The sequence below is a fragment of the Bos grunniens genome, chromosome 22 (genome assembly GCF_055505025.1).
Source record: "Bos grunniens cultivar Pamir isolate PY7600 chromosome 22, Bosgru_T2T1.0, whole genome shotgun sequence".
Taxonomy (NCBI): Eukaryota; Metazoa; Chordata; class Mammalia; order Artiodactyla; family Bovidae; genus Bos; species Bos grunniens.
In genome coordinates this window covers 15,176,852-15,194,038 of record NC_141186.1, presented here as the reverse complement: position 1 = coordinate 15,194,038, position 17,187 = coordinate 15,176,852, and the positions used below count along the sequence as shown (strand labels likewise).

At 48.4% G+C, this 17,187-nt stretch overlaps 2 protein-coding genes across 2 annotated transcripts in view; both read right to left on the bottom strand.

Annotated features, from left to right (window-relative positions):
- Positions 1 to 58: 58 nt before the first annotated feature.
- LOC147348104 (atypical chemokine receptor 2-like) overlaps positions 59 to 17,187 on the bottom strand; it is a 48,994-nt gene continuing 31,865 nt past the window's right edge. The window contains 3 exon segments of the mRNA XM_086366211.1: positions 59 to 312; positions 314 to 1,472; positions 4,756 to 4,828. Coding sequence (XP_086222337.1) covers positions 282 to 312; positions 314 to 1,472; positions 4,756 to 4,828 — 1,263 coding nt within the window. The 3' untranslated portion in view covers positions 59 to 281.
- LOC147348103 (atypical chemokine receptor 2-like) overlaps positions 11,656 to 17,187 on the bottom strand; it is a 37,407-nt gene continuing 31,875 nt past the window's right edge. Inside the window, 2 exon segments of the mRNA XM_086366210.1 lie at positions 11,656 to 11,811; positions 11,814 to 12,944. Coding sequence (XP_086222336.1) covers positions 11,768 to 11,811; positions 11,814 to 12,944 — 1,175 coding nt within the window. The 3' untranslated portion in view covers positions 11,656 to 11,767.

Below are 17,187 nucleotides of genomic sequence, written 5' to 3'. Positions count from 1 at the left end.
GAGGGTGCTGTGGTCAGGGGCTGCTAGGTGCAGCTCAGATGACACACGAGCCCGAGGATGGGCAGCACAGAGGTCAGCTGTTAAACTAAGGCGGCCTTTCAGGCAAGCGAGTACGGACTTCGGGAGGGCAGTGAAGGAAGAGGAGGGTGAGGGAGGGAGAGAGCGAACGCTGCTGATGGCTGAGGACTGAGAACTGACCAGTGGGATCAGCAACATGGTCACTGAGGCCTCTGAAGGGAAGATTTCAGTGGATGCACCAAGGAGCTAGGTCCCCTCTGCTCTCATGGACTGTGGTGTGACCGTTCAGGCTGTTTTTCCCTCTGTCCCCCTTGCCGGGGAGCTCTCAGCCAGCCTCTCCCCGAGGTCACTCATGCCCATTACATCTTCCTGGACCGTGAGCCCGCTACTCTCAGAATAGCTGGACGGCAGGGCCTGTTGCCTTCTGAGCACAGTGGCCAGGAAAGCCTTGAGGTACTGGCGGAAGCGGTGGCTGGAGAAGGCGTAGAGGACGGGGGTGAAGCAGCAGTGCAGGAAGGCGATGCTCTCCGTCACCTGCAGCGCATAGTCCAGGTGCTGGCTGACCCTGCAGTCCCCAAAGACTTGCAGGTCCAGCAGCGAGTGCAGGAACAAGGTGAGATTGTACGGGAACCACAGCACAAAGAAGGCCACCACCAGAGCTACGGCCATCCTCAGGGCCCGCCTCTGGCCCGGGGGCCTCAGACTCACCAGCACAGAGCCAATGCGGGAGTACAAGAAGATCATGGCAAGGAGGGGGAGGAGAAACCCCAGGAGGTTCTGCTGGAAGCGGAGGAAGAGCTTCCAGATGGTCCCATGTCCCCCAAAATCTGCATAGCACTCCCACATGCCCGGGGAGTTCTCATGCGTCCTCACAAAGACCATGTCAGGAATGGAGACAGCCAGGGCCATGGCCCACACACTGGCTGCAAGCAACAGGCTCTTGGCTCGGGTCCTCAGTCGGTGGTAGGGCCGAGCGCAGACAATCTCCAGGTACTTGTCCAGGCTCATGCAGCTGATGAAGAAGATGCCACTGTAGAAGTTCACGGTATAGAGGGTGCTCACCACCTTGCATAAGACGCTCCCAAAGACCCAATGCCATGCCACAGAGATGCCCCAGAAGGGCAGTGTCACCACAAACAGGAGGTTGGAGATGGCCAGGTTCAGCAGATAGGTCTCGGTCATCCGTCTTCGAGGCACGAACCGGAGCAAGACCGCTAGGAGGAGGAGGTTTCCAACCAGGCCCAGCACAAAGATCAGGCTGTAGAAGACAGGTAGAAAGACTCTGCCAAATGACAGCACCTCGTCCTTCCTGCACAGCATGAAGATCATGTCCTCCAGGTAGTACTCATAGTCATAGAAGGAGCTGCTGTTCTCAGAACTGGCCACCTTGGTGGTGGGCGGCAGAGGGGAGGCGGTGGTGGCCATGGTGGGAGGACGCACCCAGTCCTGGAGCTCTGCGGGCCAGAGAGCAGTGTGAGCCACAGGAGACGGATCCAGGCCTTCCCGCCCTCTCTCCAAACCCACTGGAGCCCCTTTTCTGGGCTGGCCAACAGACTCTCCACATTTACACCAGTACCTGTGGGCTAGCGACTAGGAGTACAAGTGCGGGCAGCCCAAGGCTACCCCGTGATACTGCGGTCATCTTGGGTAGGTGACGTAACCTCAGGTGTTCTCACAGTATTCACTTCTCTTCTTTATTTTATCCCTCATCGTTTATAAAGACTGATACAGTCATTTGTGTCTTCTTTATTATTGAGGGATACCGATTCACCTGGGCTTCCCAGGTGGCACAAGTGGCAAAGAACCCACCTGCCAATGCAGGTAGATGTAAGAGACATGAGTTCTATCTCTGGGTTGGGACGACCCCCTGGAGGAGGGCAGGGCAATATTCTTGCCTAAAGAATCCCATGGACAGAGGAGCCTGGCAGCTTGCAGTCCATAGGGTTGCACAGAGTCGGACATGACTGAAGCGACTCAGCACACACCAATTCACCTGTTTATTGAGTCTGTATAGACTCCTGAGAGTCCCTTGGACTGCAAGGAGATCCAACCAGTCCATTCTAAAGGAGATCCGCCCTGGGTGTTCTTTGGAAGGAATGATGCTGAAGCTGAAACTCCAGTACTTTGGCCACCTCATGCAAAGAGTTGACTCACTGGAAAAGATTCTGATGCTGGGAGGGATTGGGGGCAGGAGGAGAAGGGGATGACAGAGGATGAGATGGCTGGATGGCATCACTGACTCGATGGACGTGAGTCTGAGTGAACTCTGCGAGTTGGTGATGGACAGGGAGGCCTGGCGTGCTGCGATTCGTGGGGTCGCAAAGAGTCGGACACGACTGAGTGACTGAACTGAACTGAACCCTTCCTCATGTGTGGCTTAAAATTAATCTTATTTGTGTGGTTTGTAATTTTTTTTTTAATTTAATGGCCATGCTACACAGCTTGCAAGATGTTAGTTCCCTGACCAGGGACTGAACTCACACCCCTGCAGTGGAAGCACAGAGTCTTAACTGCTAGACCACCAGGGAAGTTCCTTTTTTATTTTTTTTTAAAATGAGAGCTTCTCTTCAGTGGGCTTGCTTCTTCTATATTTAGCTAGTGTGTCCACTCTGGCTTTGAGCTCTCTTTACTTCTGTCACTTGAGGATTCCCTTGCTTTGGTTATTTTAAAAGTATTTTTTGGGAGAACAAGATGGTGGAGGAGTAGGTAGACATGGAGTACATCTCTCTCCACAGATTCATCAGGAATACACCTTCAGACACAGAAGATCTTGCAGAACAACAGCTGAGAGCAGGCGGAGGACCTGACCACTGGAAAAGAATATATAGAACCATGCAAAATGGAGCCACAGCCAGAGAAATCAACTTTTCTGACTACAGACTACACTACAAAGCTACAATCATCAAGACAGTATGGTACTGGCATAAAAACAGAAATATAGACAATTGGAACAAGATAGAAAACACAGAGATAAACCCACACACCTGTAGCTACCATACTTTTGACAAAGGAGGCCAGAATATGCAATGGGGTGAAGGCAGTCTCTTCAATAAGTGGTGCTGGAAAAACTGGACAGCTACATGTAAAGGAATGAAATTAAAACACTTCCTAACACCATACACAGAATGTATTAAAGACCTAATTGTAAGACAAGAAAGTATAAAACTGTTAGAAGAAAACATAGTCAGAATCCTCTATGATGTAAGTCACAGAAAAATCCTCTATGACTCACCTCCTAGTGTAATGGATATAAAAACAAAAATAAACAAATGGGACATAATTAAACTTTAAAGCTTTTTCATAGCAAAAGAAACTATAAAGGTGAAAAGACAACCCTCAGAATGGGAGAAAGTAATAGCAAATGAAACAAGTAACAAAGGATTAATTTCTAAAATATACAAGCAGCTCATACAAGTCAATACCAGAAAAACAAATAACCCAGTCAAAAAGTGGGAAAAAGACCTAAACAGATATTTTCCCAAAGACATAAGATAGATAATAAATACATGAAAAGATGCTCAACATTGTTCATTATTAGAGAAATGCAAATCAAAACTACAATGAGATATCACCTCACACGAGTCAGAATGGCCATCACCAAAAAACCTACAGACAATAAATGCTGGAGAGGGTGTGGAGAAAAGGGAACACTCTTGGACTGTTGGTGGGAATGCAAATCGATACAGCCACTATGGAAGACAGTCGGAGATTCCTTTAAAAATTAGGAATAAAATCACTATGTGACTCAGCAATCGCACTTCTAGGCATATACCCTGAGGAAACCAAAACCGAAAAAGACACGTATACCCCAATGTTCACTGCAGCACTATTTAGAATAGCTAGGACATGGAAGCAACCTAGATGTCTATCAACAGATGAAAGGATAAAGAAGCTGTGGTACATATACACAATGGAATGTTGCATGTGTGCATACTAAGTCACTTCAATCGTGTCTGACTCTTTGGGACCCTATGGAATGTAGCCTGCCAGGTTCCTCTGTCCATGGGATTCTCCAGGCAAGAATACTGGAGTGGGTTGCCATGCCCTCCTCCAGGAGATCTTCCCCACCCAGGGATCAAACTCGCATCTCCTAGGGCTCCTGCATCTCCTGCATTGCAGGCAGATTCTTTACCACTGAGCCATCAGGGAAGCCCATGGTGAAATATTCCTCAGCCATAAAAAGGGATATGTTTGAGTCAGTCCTGACGAGGCAGATGAACCCAGAGCCTATTATACGGAGTGAAGTAGGTCAGAAAGAGAAAAACAAATATCATATACTAACGTATATGGACGGAGAAGGCAATGGCACCCCACTCCAGTACTCTTGCCTGGAATATCCCATGGATGGAGGAGCCTGGTAGGCTGCAGTCCATGGGGTCACGAAGAGTTGGACACGACTGAGCGACTTCACTTTCGCTTTTCACTTTCCTGCATTGGAGAAGGAAATGGCATCCCACTCCAGTGTTCTTGCCTGGAGAATCCCAGGGATGGGGGAGCCTGGTGGCTGCCGTCTATGGGGTCACACAGAGTCGGACACGACTGAAGCGACTTAGCAGCAGCAGCAGCAGCAACGTATATGGAACACAGAAAGATGGTACCGATGAAATTACTTGAAGGGCAGCAATGTGGAGACACAGACATAGAGAGCAGACTGATGGACACTGCGGGGGTGGAGGAAAAAGGAGAGCATGGGATATATGGGCTATATGGAGAGAGTAACACGGAAACATACATTACCATATGCAAAATAGATAGCCAGTGGGAATTTGCTGTATGACTCTGAGAACTCAAACCGGGGCTCTGTAACAACCTAGAGGGGTGTGGTGGGGAGGGAGATGAGAGGGAGATTAAAGAGGGAGGAGACATAGGTATGCCTGTGGCTGATTCACGTTAATGTTTGGCAGAAACCAACACAATACTGTAAAGCAATTACCCTTCAGGTAAAAGTGAATTTATTTTTTAAATATTTTATGTATAAATACTTAGGTTTATGTCAATAATTTCATTTGTAAATATTCAATATGTTAAAAATATTTTATCTCCTCCTTCTAGATTTGCAGCAGAAAGGTATGAACCACCATGTTGATAGACTCAGAACCTATAAACCTACTAATTCCTCAGTTTTACCATCTTCAAAATGATATTAATAATTGTGCCCATTTCATGGGGTTCTCGTGAGGCTTAAACGTGATCATTCAGGCAGAGCAGTTCAAGCTCTATGAAGAATGCCCAGGACATAGGAGGCACTCAGCACACATTCGCTTAAATTACTGCTTTGCCCAGAAGTGAGTTCACCACCTTCCAAATCAGCCTCTTTTCCTCTATCTAACTGAACACCCACCACTAGCTACTCGGTCTCCTAAGACTGAACTGTAAGACATCGCAGACCCCTTCCTTGCAGCCCCATCACCACCCCAGGTGGCTCTACCTCCACACTGATGTCCTCAGGTCCCATTAAAATACACACATGATAAAAATATAATACTCTTTTAAAAAAATTAATACAAATGAAATATATATATGAAACAACCTCACGAAGTATACAAACATATGCTATGAAGGAGTACAAAGAGGTGAAAGGCAGGTAAGAGACAGGCAGAGGACTCACGACGGTGGCCGCCTGGGTAGGAGAAGCCAGCGACACGGGATGGAGCAGGTCACTGTTTAAGGTCAAGTTCCCCTGGACAGCAGTTTCCCAGGTTTTAGTTGTACTGTTAAGCGTAATTTTTAAAAGAAAGCCTCACATGAACCAGTGTAAAAAACCCTGTCATGAACCAAGGATTATGCTCAGTCCTGTTCTGTGTTCTACAAGGAGAGAAACTTCATGTTCAACACATTAAATTGTTCACCGATGGAGAGAGGAAGGAGATAAAAAAGAATTTGTTGGCCAAACAGGCACCCATGTGCAGTCACCAGAATAAGGCCTGTAGGCTGGTAATGGTAATGGGCCACAAACCCCGAAATACAAATCAACTCTACCTTGTTCCTCTGCATTTTAGTTTTTATTCTTTCAGGGGAGGAGGAACTGTACTGCATGGTTTGTGAAATCTTAGTTCCCTGACCAGGGATCAAACCTGGGCATTCAGCAGTGAGAATGCTGAGTCCTAACCACCAGATCACCAGCAAATTCCCTGTTTCTTATCCTATGGTTGTAAATGAGGTTTAACTTTTTAATGTGTTCAGTGCCAGTCTGTATTTCTTCTGTGCATGATTTATTGTTTTAATGGGTGGGATTCTCATTTTACAAGAGGTTTTCTATAGTAAGATTTTAGCTTTTTGCAGATATACTGGAAATACTGTTCCCAGTCCTTTCTGGTAGAAATTTTGTATGTTATTTTTTCTTCCAGGTAGAATTTTGAAGGAAATGTTGATTCAGGTCCTCAGCTGACTCTTCCAGTATCCATGACACTGTGACCCATTGATGGAAATACACATTCTGCGGAGGCTGAACCTCTCCCAGGAGTCTTCCTACTCCTTGAGCCTCTGCCCCACCCTTGGGCTTCTGTCAACTGGCCTCTGGGCCAGAGATTGGGGAAAGATAAACGCCCTATCCCCACCCCAAGGCCTCAGCCTGGGCGGCTTTAACTAGGGCTGGGCTCTGCTCCTGACTGGACTTGAGAACTGGGCCCTGTGCCTTCATTCCTGGTCTTCCACTCCCTTCCTGTGCATCTGGGGTCTCCTGTGTGTGAGCCCCTGACTTTCCTGGGCAGCAGTCATGACATCCTCCGGCACATGGCTGGTTTGTGAGTCTGAGTTGCTGGGGTTGGGAGGAGGGACTGCCCTTCTGTACGTGGGCCTAATTAGGGTTTTCAGTCAGGAAGTTGTTGTTATTTAGTCGCTAAGTCATGCCCAACTCTTTTTGAGGCCCCGTGCACTGTAGTCCACCAGGCTTCTTTGTCCATGGGATTTCCTAGGCAAGAATACTGGAGTGGGTTGCTATTTCCTTTTCCAAGGGGTCTTCCTGACCCAGGGATTGGATTTGCGTCTTCTGCATTGGCAGGTGAATTCTTTACCACTGAGCCACCAGGGAAGCCCAGTCAGGAGTTACCACTAATTAAATAACAGCTCTTCTAGTCTGTCAGCACTGACCTTGATCCTGATCTGGCTTCTCAAAGTCCCTGTCTTTTACTTTAATAAACAACCAAATCTGATGATTGTTTTGATCAAAGCCAGAGGTCAGGGTCAGCATGCCCCAGCTGGACGAGATCACCTTTACAAGGCTCCCTTTACCTGGAACGCTCCATTCTTTTTCTCTGGGGGCTACAAGCCTCCTGATCTTTCACCCTGGGACTCTTTCCACATTCTTTTAACCTCTGGGGCCACAACCCCTCCTGTCCCTTCATCAATAATACCAACAAAGATGACAACAGCAATAAGCATTCCTGTACTCACATGACAACTGGCCAGGCATCTTCTTATCAACTGTGGTAGTCCTATAAGGCAAACCAGGAAGGACCCACCAGCCCCGCTTAACCCAGGAGCAAAGTAACTTCAGCACAGTTACACAGGAAGTCACTGGCTGAACTGCATCTGGATCCAAGGGCTTCATCCTCAGCAACAGTACCGTGGCCCTAGCCCCATCTCATTCTCTGCCTCTCTTCTGCCCTGTCTAGCAGTTATCAAAAGGACCCACTTGAGAGAGGTATGATTTTGAGCTCAGGAGGTCTTGGTTGACCGGGGTTCACCCTCACTGGCTAGTCTTATCTTTGTAGATTCCACCATTAATCACCTGAAGGCTTTATGGAGCCTCCTTGGGAAACACCTTCTCTATGGTCAATGGAGTGGCCTCCCCAAATATCCACATCCTAATCCCTGAAACCTGTGGATATGTTCCTTTATACGTAAGAGTGACATGACAGATGTGGTTAAGGACCCTGAGCTAGGGAGAATACCCTAGATTATCCAGGTGGGGCCACTGTAACCACAAGGGTCCTTTATAGGGGAGGTAGGATCTTCCTGGGTCGGGAAGATCTCCTGGAGGAGGGCATGGCAACCCCCTCTAGCAATCTTGCCTGGAGAATCCCCATGGACCGAGGAGCCTGGCGGGCTACAGTCCATGGGGTCACAAAGAGTCGGACATGACTGAGTTACTTTATTAAGCACAGGAGTGTCCGAAGCAGAGAAGGGAATGTGACTATGGAAACAGGTCAGAGGGACTGGGTTCCAAGACAGGGGGTGCAGGTAGCCTCTAAAGGCTAGAAGAGGCAGGGACCAAATCCTCCCTGAGCCTCTGAAAGGAACATGGTCCTGATGACCCATTTTAAGACTTCTGACCTCCAGAACTTTAAGATCGTACATCTGTGCTGTTTTAAGCCACTGAATTTGTGGTACTCTGACACGGTGGCAATAGGGTCACTTCCTGTGACCCTCGAGTGCCCTCTGAATCTCAGACTGAGAGAGTGAGACTGCATGGTGTCTACCTCCTCCAGCTTACAGGTGGGGAAATGGAGACTCACTGAACAGGAACTACTTGTGCAAAGCATACAGTGAATCATCAGAGGCTGTGTTGAGCCATGGACCCCATGTTTCTGACTGCCCTTCATGTCTCTGTTACCCCACTCCTAACTGTCCCTCAGGCTTGACCATTTAAAGGCATAACACTTTGCATTCATATAGAGACAAAAATTTATGGAACAGAAAATAACATGTGTCATGTTGAAGGTTTACAGGAACATCTGAGCAATCCCATGTGGATAATTGCAAGAACAAAGGATTACCCTGTCCCCACCAGGGTCTGGCTGACACCCAGATGTCTGCAACATCCAGTCACACCCACTCCCCTTGGGGTGTAAAAAAAAGCCTGAATTCTAACTTAGGAAAGATGGTTCTTTGGGATATGAGTTGACCGTCTTCTTGGTCTGCAGGCTTTCTGAATAAAGTTTCTATTCCTTTGTCCCCTGTTGTGTGCAGCAGCAGCACAAGCTCAGACTCGCTAACAGAACTGGTGATACCCTTTTCCCCCAGCTCCCTTTTTTAACATGAACCAAACTTGAATTTGAGGGTGAGCTTCTGATAGTGGGGCTTCTGGCCTCATCAAGGGGTGGCAGAGGAGATTCTAAGTCTGCCATACGCTGGGCCTGGCTTGTACTGGCTGGCGAGAGTCAGTGACGCAACATGCGGGAGGCCTGCAGCAAACGATCATGGAATTAACCAGCTCCACCTTCAGTGATAAGTCAGTAGCTTGAAACGGGTTACAGTGGGAACGTTTATACCACGGCAAAGGCCGCATACTGGGCCTTCCCCTCCCTCGCTCGCCACTGCTGAGTTGGTTGTTAAACTTTTACCAGGACCCCGATCTGGACCCCATGGAGCCCGGCCAGACCTGCCTGTCTTGCTGTCTCCCTGTCTGTGTCACCTCCTTGTCCCCCTTTCACATCAGCCCCACAGCTGCCCTCCTCCCCAGCCGAGGGCCCTGGAGGTCACGGTCACATGCAGGCCCCTGCCAGGCCCCCAGAGCACTCCCATGCTGTGTGCTGCCTACAGTGCAGCTGAGACCAGTGAACAAACAAACAAGATCAAACGTGACCCCAAGAGGCCACACCAGCTTTCATAATATAAAACAAAGAGTAACACTGGAGATCACTTCAAGTGGACAATAATTCTGCTGGCTCCCCTGGAAAAGGATTTGGAAATTATAACCTTTAAAAAGGCCACCTTAATGCTCCCCTCCCAGAAGCCTGCCTGGGCCGCTAGCCTGGTGAAACCCCCTTCCCAGCCCCCCGAGCACTCACAGAAGGTTGCTCCTCAGCCTCAAATCCACCTCCCCAGATTCACAGTCGCCGTGTGAGGATCACCTGCCTCCTCTGCTGGACTGGGGATTCCCAGAGGTTGGAACTCCCCGGCACAGGCTAGCATCTGAGAGGTACTCAACAAATGACCATGGAATTAATTAGCATAGTCAGGCCTCTCTCTCTCCCTACTCTGCCTCTTTTCCTGGCCTGCTTCCTCCCTCCGCCACTGGTGCCCTGCATACAATGGAGCCAAAAGCCTCCTTTCTTGAGTTATTAATACTTCCTCAGCCTGGGCAAGCCCTGCCTCAGTGACCTTGGGAGCCAGTGACCATGGAGGATGACCAGCCCACAGCCCCCACTATTTCCACTGCAGCCGAGTTCAAGGCCAATTCCAGCTCCCTGTGACCTCCCTGTGACCACCACACACACCTCTCCCCCACCCCCTCCCCTCTCTCAGAAGTCTCCTCTGACTGCTTTGAGAGGACAGTGGTAGAGATGGAGTCCCAAGGTCTGGACTCATCTTGGCTCAGCTAGCAATAGGACCTCTGCCCCCACCCGATGATAACTCCAGCATTTCCAGCCTGCCTTCCTGGCTCAGCTGTGGTTGGAAAAGCTGAGGCTGGTGTTGTGAAGTGACTCACACTCTGACTGCAGTGTCAGGCTGTGGAAAGTGCCCTGGGGTTGGGGAACTGGTAACTGCACTGGGATCTCTATTTTCTTCCTCCTGGGTTCGGCAAAACATCAGATATTAAACTCTATTCTACATATAACCACCAGAGCAACAACAACAACAATACCCACCACTTACATAGCACTTACCGTGGGCCAAGCTCTGTTCTCAGAACCTTACATGTATTCATTCATTTCAGCCTTGCAATACCACTCGGATACTACTGCTATCTCTATTTTGCCTTTGAGTAAACTGAGAGAACATTCCTGAGGTCACACAGTTAGTAAGTAGGGGAGTGGGGATTTGAACCCAGGCCCAGAGTCTGGGCTAGCTCATTAAAAGACAGGGGTGAAGGCTGGAGACTAGAAATGGAAAAGTGGTAGGAGACCACGCTGCCATGGCTCAGGATGCCTGAATGGAAGGCTGCTTGTGGGGCTGACGGTATGTGAATGAAAAACAGGAAAAGCAACTGGGAGCCACATAAGGACAAGAGGGAAAAGGTCCAGGGCCATGGGAATGGCACGCAGGGAGAGAATTCAGGAAAGACTAGCTCAGGTCTGACCAGCTCAGGGTCAGACCTCAGTGGAGAGGTCTCCTCTCCACTGCACAGTGTGGGATGCCTTTAGGCTTAAACCTTCAGGCCCTGCAGCCACAAGACAAGGTCAGGGCTTTATCCAGAGCCCTTGAATTCCACGAGGCTGTTTTCTCATCATAAAATAAACAAGACTTACGGCAAAGACAAGGGATTCCGTGGGATTAAATGTGGTACAGCTATTATAGCAGCTAACACCATGGACACTTGACAGTGTGCTGGGCGCAGGAACAAGGAGCTTCACATACATTAACCTATTTAATCCTAATATTAACTTATAGAAATTAAACATGATTATTAGTCCTGTTTTATAGCTATGAATACTGAGGCACAGAGACTAGGGAACTGGCCCAAGAGCAAGTGAGTAGCACACCAGAAACTAAAATCCAAAATTCATGCCTGTTTTTTTTGGACCATGCAGCATCGCTTAGCTCCCTGATGGGGGGCTGAACCCATGCCCTTGGCAGTGAAGGTGCAGCGTCTTAACCACTGGACTGCCAGAGAATTTGCCAGAGTCCATATTTCTAAAACCAAAAATTACATTCCCTCTCAAAGAAAACAACAAGTGAGTGGTAGTCCCACCCACCCCCAACTTCATCATCAAGTTTTATGTGTGTTACGGTACACACTAACCTCATAAAGACTTTTTGAGACAAGCACTATTATTATTTCCATTTTACAAATGACGAACTGAGGCTCAGGGAGGGAGAGTAACAATCGCAAAGACACACAGCAAGTATACCACAGGATTAGGAATCAAGTCTCAGCAGTCCGCTTGAGATCGAGAGCCTTGTCGGGGAGCTCTCAGGCGGCCTCTCCCCGAGGTCACTCATGCACATTACATCTTCCTGGACCGTGAGCCCGCTACTCTCAGAATAGCTGGACGGCAGGGCCTGTTGCCTTCTGAGCACAGTGGCCAGGAAAGCCTTGAGGTACTGGCGGAAGCGGTGGCTGGAGAAGGCGTAGAGGATGGGGGTGAAGCAGCAGTGCAGGAAGGCGATGCTCTCCGTCACCTGCAGCGCATAGTCCAGGTGCTGGCTGACCCTGCAGTCCCCAAAGACTTGCAGGTCCAGCAGCGAGTGCAGGAACAAGGTGAGATTGTACGGGAACCACAGCACAAAGAAGGCCACCACCAGAGCTACGGCCATCCTCAGGGCCCGCCTCTGGCCCGGGGGCCTCAGACTCACCAGCACAGAGCCAATGCGGGAGTACAAGAAGATCATGGCAAGGAGGGGGAGGAGAAACCCCAGGAGGTTCTGCTGGAAGCGGAGGAAGAGCTTCCAGATGGTCCCATGTCCCCCAAAATCTGCATAGCACTCCCACATGCCCGGGGAGTTCTCATGCGTCCTCACAAAGACCATGTCAGGAATGGAGACAGCCAGGGCCATAGCCCACACACTGGCTGCAAGCAACAGGCTCTTGGCTCGGGTCCTCAGTCGGTGGTAGGGCCGAGCGCAGACAATCTCCAGGTACTTGTCCAGGCTCATGCAGCTGATGAAGAAGATGCCACTGTAGAAGTTCACGGTATAGAGGGTGCTCACCACCTTGCATAAGACGCTCCCAAAGACCCAATGCCATGCCACAGAGATGCCCCAGAAGGGCAGTGTCACCACAAACAGGAGGTTGGAGATGGCCAGGTTCAGCAGATAGGTCTCGGTCATCCGTCTTCGAGGCACGAACCGGAGCAAGACCGCTAGGAGGAGGAGGTTTCCAACCAGGCCCAGCACAAAGATCAGGCTGTAGAAGACAGGTAGAAAGACTCTGCCAAATGACAGCACCTCGTCCTTCCTGCACAGCATGAAGATCATGTCCTCCAGGTAGTACTCATAGTCATAGAAGGAGCTGCTGTTCTCAGAACTGGCCACCTTGGTGGTGGGCGGCAGAGGGGAGGTGGTGGTGGCCATGGTGGGAGGACGCACCCAGTCCTGGAGCTCTGCGGGCCAGAGAGCAGTGTGAGCCACAGGAGACGGATCCAGGCCTTCCCGCCCTCTCTCCAAACCCACTGGAGCCCCTTTTCTGGGCTGGCCAATAGACTCTCCACATTTACACCAGTACCTGTGGGCTAGCGACTAGGAGTACAAGTGCGGGCAGCCCAAGGCTACCCCGTGATACTGCGGTCATCTTGGGTAGGTGACGTAACCTCAGGTGTTCTCACAGTATTCACTTCTCTTCTTTATTTTATCCCTCATCGTTTATAAAGACTGATACAGTCATTTGTGTCTTCTTTATTATTGAGGGATACCGATTCACCTGGGCTTCCCAGGTGGCACAAGTGGTAAAGAACCCACCTGCCAATGCAGGCAGACATAAGATACGTGAGTTTGATCCCTGGGTTGGGACAACCCCCTGGAGGAGGGCAGGGCAATATTCTTGCCTAAAGAATCCCATGGACAGAGGAGCCTGGCAGCTTGCAGTCTATAGGGTTGCACAGAGTTGGACACGACTGAAGTGACTCAGCACACACCAGTTCACCTATTTATTGAGTCTGTATACCCTTCCTCACGTGTGGCTTAAAATTCTTCTTCTTTGTGTGACTTATAATTTTCACTTTAAGGTCACACTGCATGGTGTGGGAGATCTCAGTTCCTTGACCGGAGACTGAAACCACACCCTTGTAGTGGAAGCACAGAGTCTTAACCACTGGACTACTGGAGAAGTCCCAATTTTTTTTTTTTTCTTTTTTTCCAATTTTTTTTAAAAAAGAGCTTCTCTTCAGTGGGCTTGCTTCTTCTGTAAATAGCTAGTGTGCCCACTCTGGCTTTGAGCTCCCTTTACTTCTGTCACTTGAGGATTTCCCTTGCTTTGGTTATTTTAAAAGTATTTTTTGGGATAACAAGATGGCGGAGGAGCAGGTGGATGTGGAGTACTTCTCTCTCCACGGATTCATCAGGAATACACCTTCAGACACAAAAGATCTTGCAAAACACCAGCTGAGAGCAGACAGGAGTACCTGACCACTGGAAGAAAATATATAGAACCACGCAAAACTCGGTAGGACGAAGGAAGTAGGGGGGAAAGAGGAGAGTGAGCAGGACTGGACCTGCACCTGGGGGTAGAGGAACTGAAATAGGGGTCAGAGCCTCACATCGGGGCAACTGTGTAGGACAGAAGAGAAGCATTTAAGGCTGTTGGAGAGCGAAGTAGCTGAGCTGTGACAGCGTGAATGGAATAGAATCACACAGACAATCCTTGCTGCAGCCATACATACCCTGGACAGGGATGCAAGTCCCCTAGGAAGTACAGGGGCTGGGAGTTGGAACGTAGGGATTGGAGAGCAATCCCAAGGCAAGGTCTGCTGTTGACTGTGAGGAGACGGACCAATGGGGCGTGAAGGAGGAGATCTCAAGGGGAAATCCCTGTGGAGGAAAACCAGGCAACCATGGAGCCAAGGTGATACTGCAGAGTTACGTGCAGGGGATGGAGCCATCACTGAAGTCTCTCTCTCCCCACATGCCAGCAGTGACAGCTGAACAGAGAAGCTCCAGAGAGGCTGGCCTTTTAAGTGCCTGATGCACCAAGCAACAGGAAAGGACCAGCCAAATAGGCTCTCTGACCGCCTGCTGCCGGAGGCTAGAAAAAGACTATGATAGGGCCATAGCTCTCAGAGTTCTTCTAGGTCTTCATAGAATTGATCAACTTCAGCTTCTTGGGCATCAGTGGTTGGGGCATAGACTTGGATTCCTGTGATGTTGAATGGTTCTGCCTTGGAATCATATCATATTTGAGACTGCACCCAAGTACTGTATTTTGGACTCTTTTGTTGACTATGAGGGCTACTCCATTTCTCCTATGGGATTCTTGGCCACAGCAGTAGATATAATGGTTATATGAATTAAATTCACCCATTCCCATCCATTTTAGTTCACGGATTCCTAAGATATCAATGTTTACTCTTGCCATCTCCTGCTTGACCATGTCCAGTTTACCTTGATTCATGGACCTAACATTTCAGGTTCCTATGCAATACTGTTCTTTACAGCATCAGATTTTACTTTCATCATCAGACACATCCACAACCAAGCTTCAGTTTCAGCTCTGGCCCAGCCACTTCATTCTTTCTGGAGCTATTAGTAGTAGTTCTCCACTCTTCCCCAGGAGCATATTGAACACCTTCCGATCTGGGGGGCGGGGGGGGGATGACTCATCTTTTGGGGTCAAGTCTTTCTGCCTTTTAAACATTTCATGGAGTTCTCTTGGCTAGTATACTGGCGTGGTTTGCCATTCCCCCCTCCATTTTGTCAGAACTCTCCATGACCCAACTGTCTTGGGTGGCCCTACACGGCATGGCTGATAGCTTCATTGAGTTACACAAGCCCCTTCAACATGACAAAGCAGTGAACCTTGAAGGAGAGATCTAGAAAACCTCAGAACTAACATCAAAAAAAAAAAAAAGATATCCTATTCAACATAGGGGATTGGAATGCAAAAGTAGGATATCAAGAGATACCTAGAGTAACAGGCAAGTTTGACCTTGGAGAACAAAATGAAGCAGGGCAAAGGCTGCAAACACCCTTTTTCAACAACACAAGAGATGACTTTACACATGGATGTCACCAAATGGTCAATGCCAAAATCTCTTTTGGTATTTGGTCAAAACCAAAGAATGATTACGTTCTCTATAGCCGAAGATAGAGAAGCTGTATGCTGCTGCTGCTGCTAAGCCACTTCAGTCATATCCGACTCTGAGCGACCCCAGAGATGGCAGCCCACCAGGCTCCCTCGTCCCTGGGATTCCCCAGGCAAGAACACTGAAGTGGGTTGCCATTTCCTTCTCCAATGCATGAAAGTGAAAAGTGAAAGTGAAGTCGCTCAGTCGTATCCAACTAAAAGCGACCCCATGGACTGCAAGCTACCAGGCTCCTCCATCCATGGGATCTTCCAGGCAAGAGTACTGGAGTCGGGTGCCATTTCCTTCTCCAAGGAGAAGCTGTATACAGTTAGCAAATACAAGACCTGCAGCTGACTGTGGCAAATCATCAGCTCCTCATAGCAAAATTCAGGCTTAAACTAAAGAAAGCAGTGAAAACCACTAAGCCAGTCAGGTACAACTTAAATTCCCTATGAATATACAGTGAAGGCGACAATTTTTTTGTGTGTGTGAAGGTGACAAATTTAAGGTTTTAGATCTAGTAAACAAAGTGCCTGAAGAACTATGGACGGAGGTCCATAATATTGTACAGGAGGTAGCAAACAAAGCCATCCCAAAGAAAAAGAAATGCAAGAAGGCAAAGCGGTCGTCTGAGAAGGCTTTACAAATAGCTGACAAAAGAAGAGAAGTGAAAAGCAAGGGAGAAAGGGAAAGGTACCTCCAACTAAATGCAGAGCTCCAAAGAACAGAAAGGAGAAATGAGAAGGCCTTCCTCAATGAACAATGCAGAGAAATAGAGGAAAACAAGAGAAAAGATAAGATGAGAGGTCTCTTCAAGAAAATTGGAAATATCAAAGGACAATTTCATCCAAAGATGAGCACAATAAATGGCAGAAATGGTAAAAAACCTAACAGAAGCAGAAAAGATCAAGAAGAAATGGAAAGAAGAGGTATACAGAAAAGATGTTAATGACTGGGATAACGACAGTGGAGTAGTCTCTCACTCAGAGCCAGACATTCTGGAGTATGAAATCAAGGGGGCCTTAGGAAGCACTGCTGTCAATAAAGCTAGTGGAGGTGATGGAATTCCAGCAGAGCTATTTAAATCCTAAAAGATAATGCTATCAAAGTGTTGCACTCAATATTCCAGCAAATTTGGAAAATCCAGCAGTGGCCACAGGACTGGAAAAGGTTAATCCTCATCCCAAATTCCAAGAAGGGCAGTACTAAAGAATGTTCAAACCACTGGAAAATTGCACTCATCTCCCATGCTAATAAGGTTATGCTCAAAATCCTCCAAGTTAGACTACAATAGTACGTGAACCAAGAACTTCCAGATGTTCATGCTGGGTTTAGAAAAGGCAGAGAAACCAGACATCAAATTGCCAATATTTGCTGGATCATAGACAAAGCAAGGGAATTCCAGAAAAACATCTATCTCTGTTTCACTGACTATGGTAAAGCCTTTGACTGTATGGATCATAACAAACTGTGGAGGCATGGGAATACCAGAACATCTTACCTGTCTCCTGAGAAATCTGTATGCGGGTCAAGAAGCAACAGTTAGAACCCTGTATGGAACAACTGA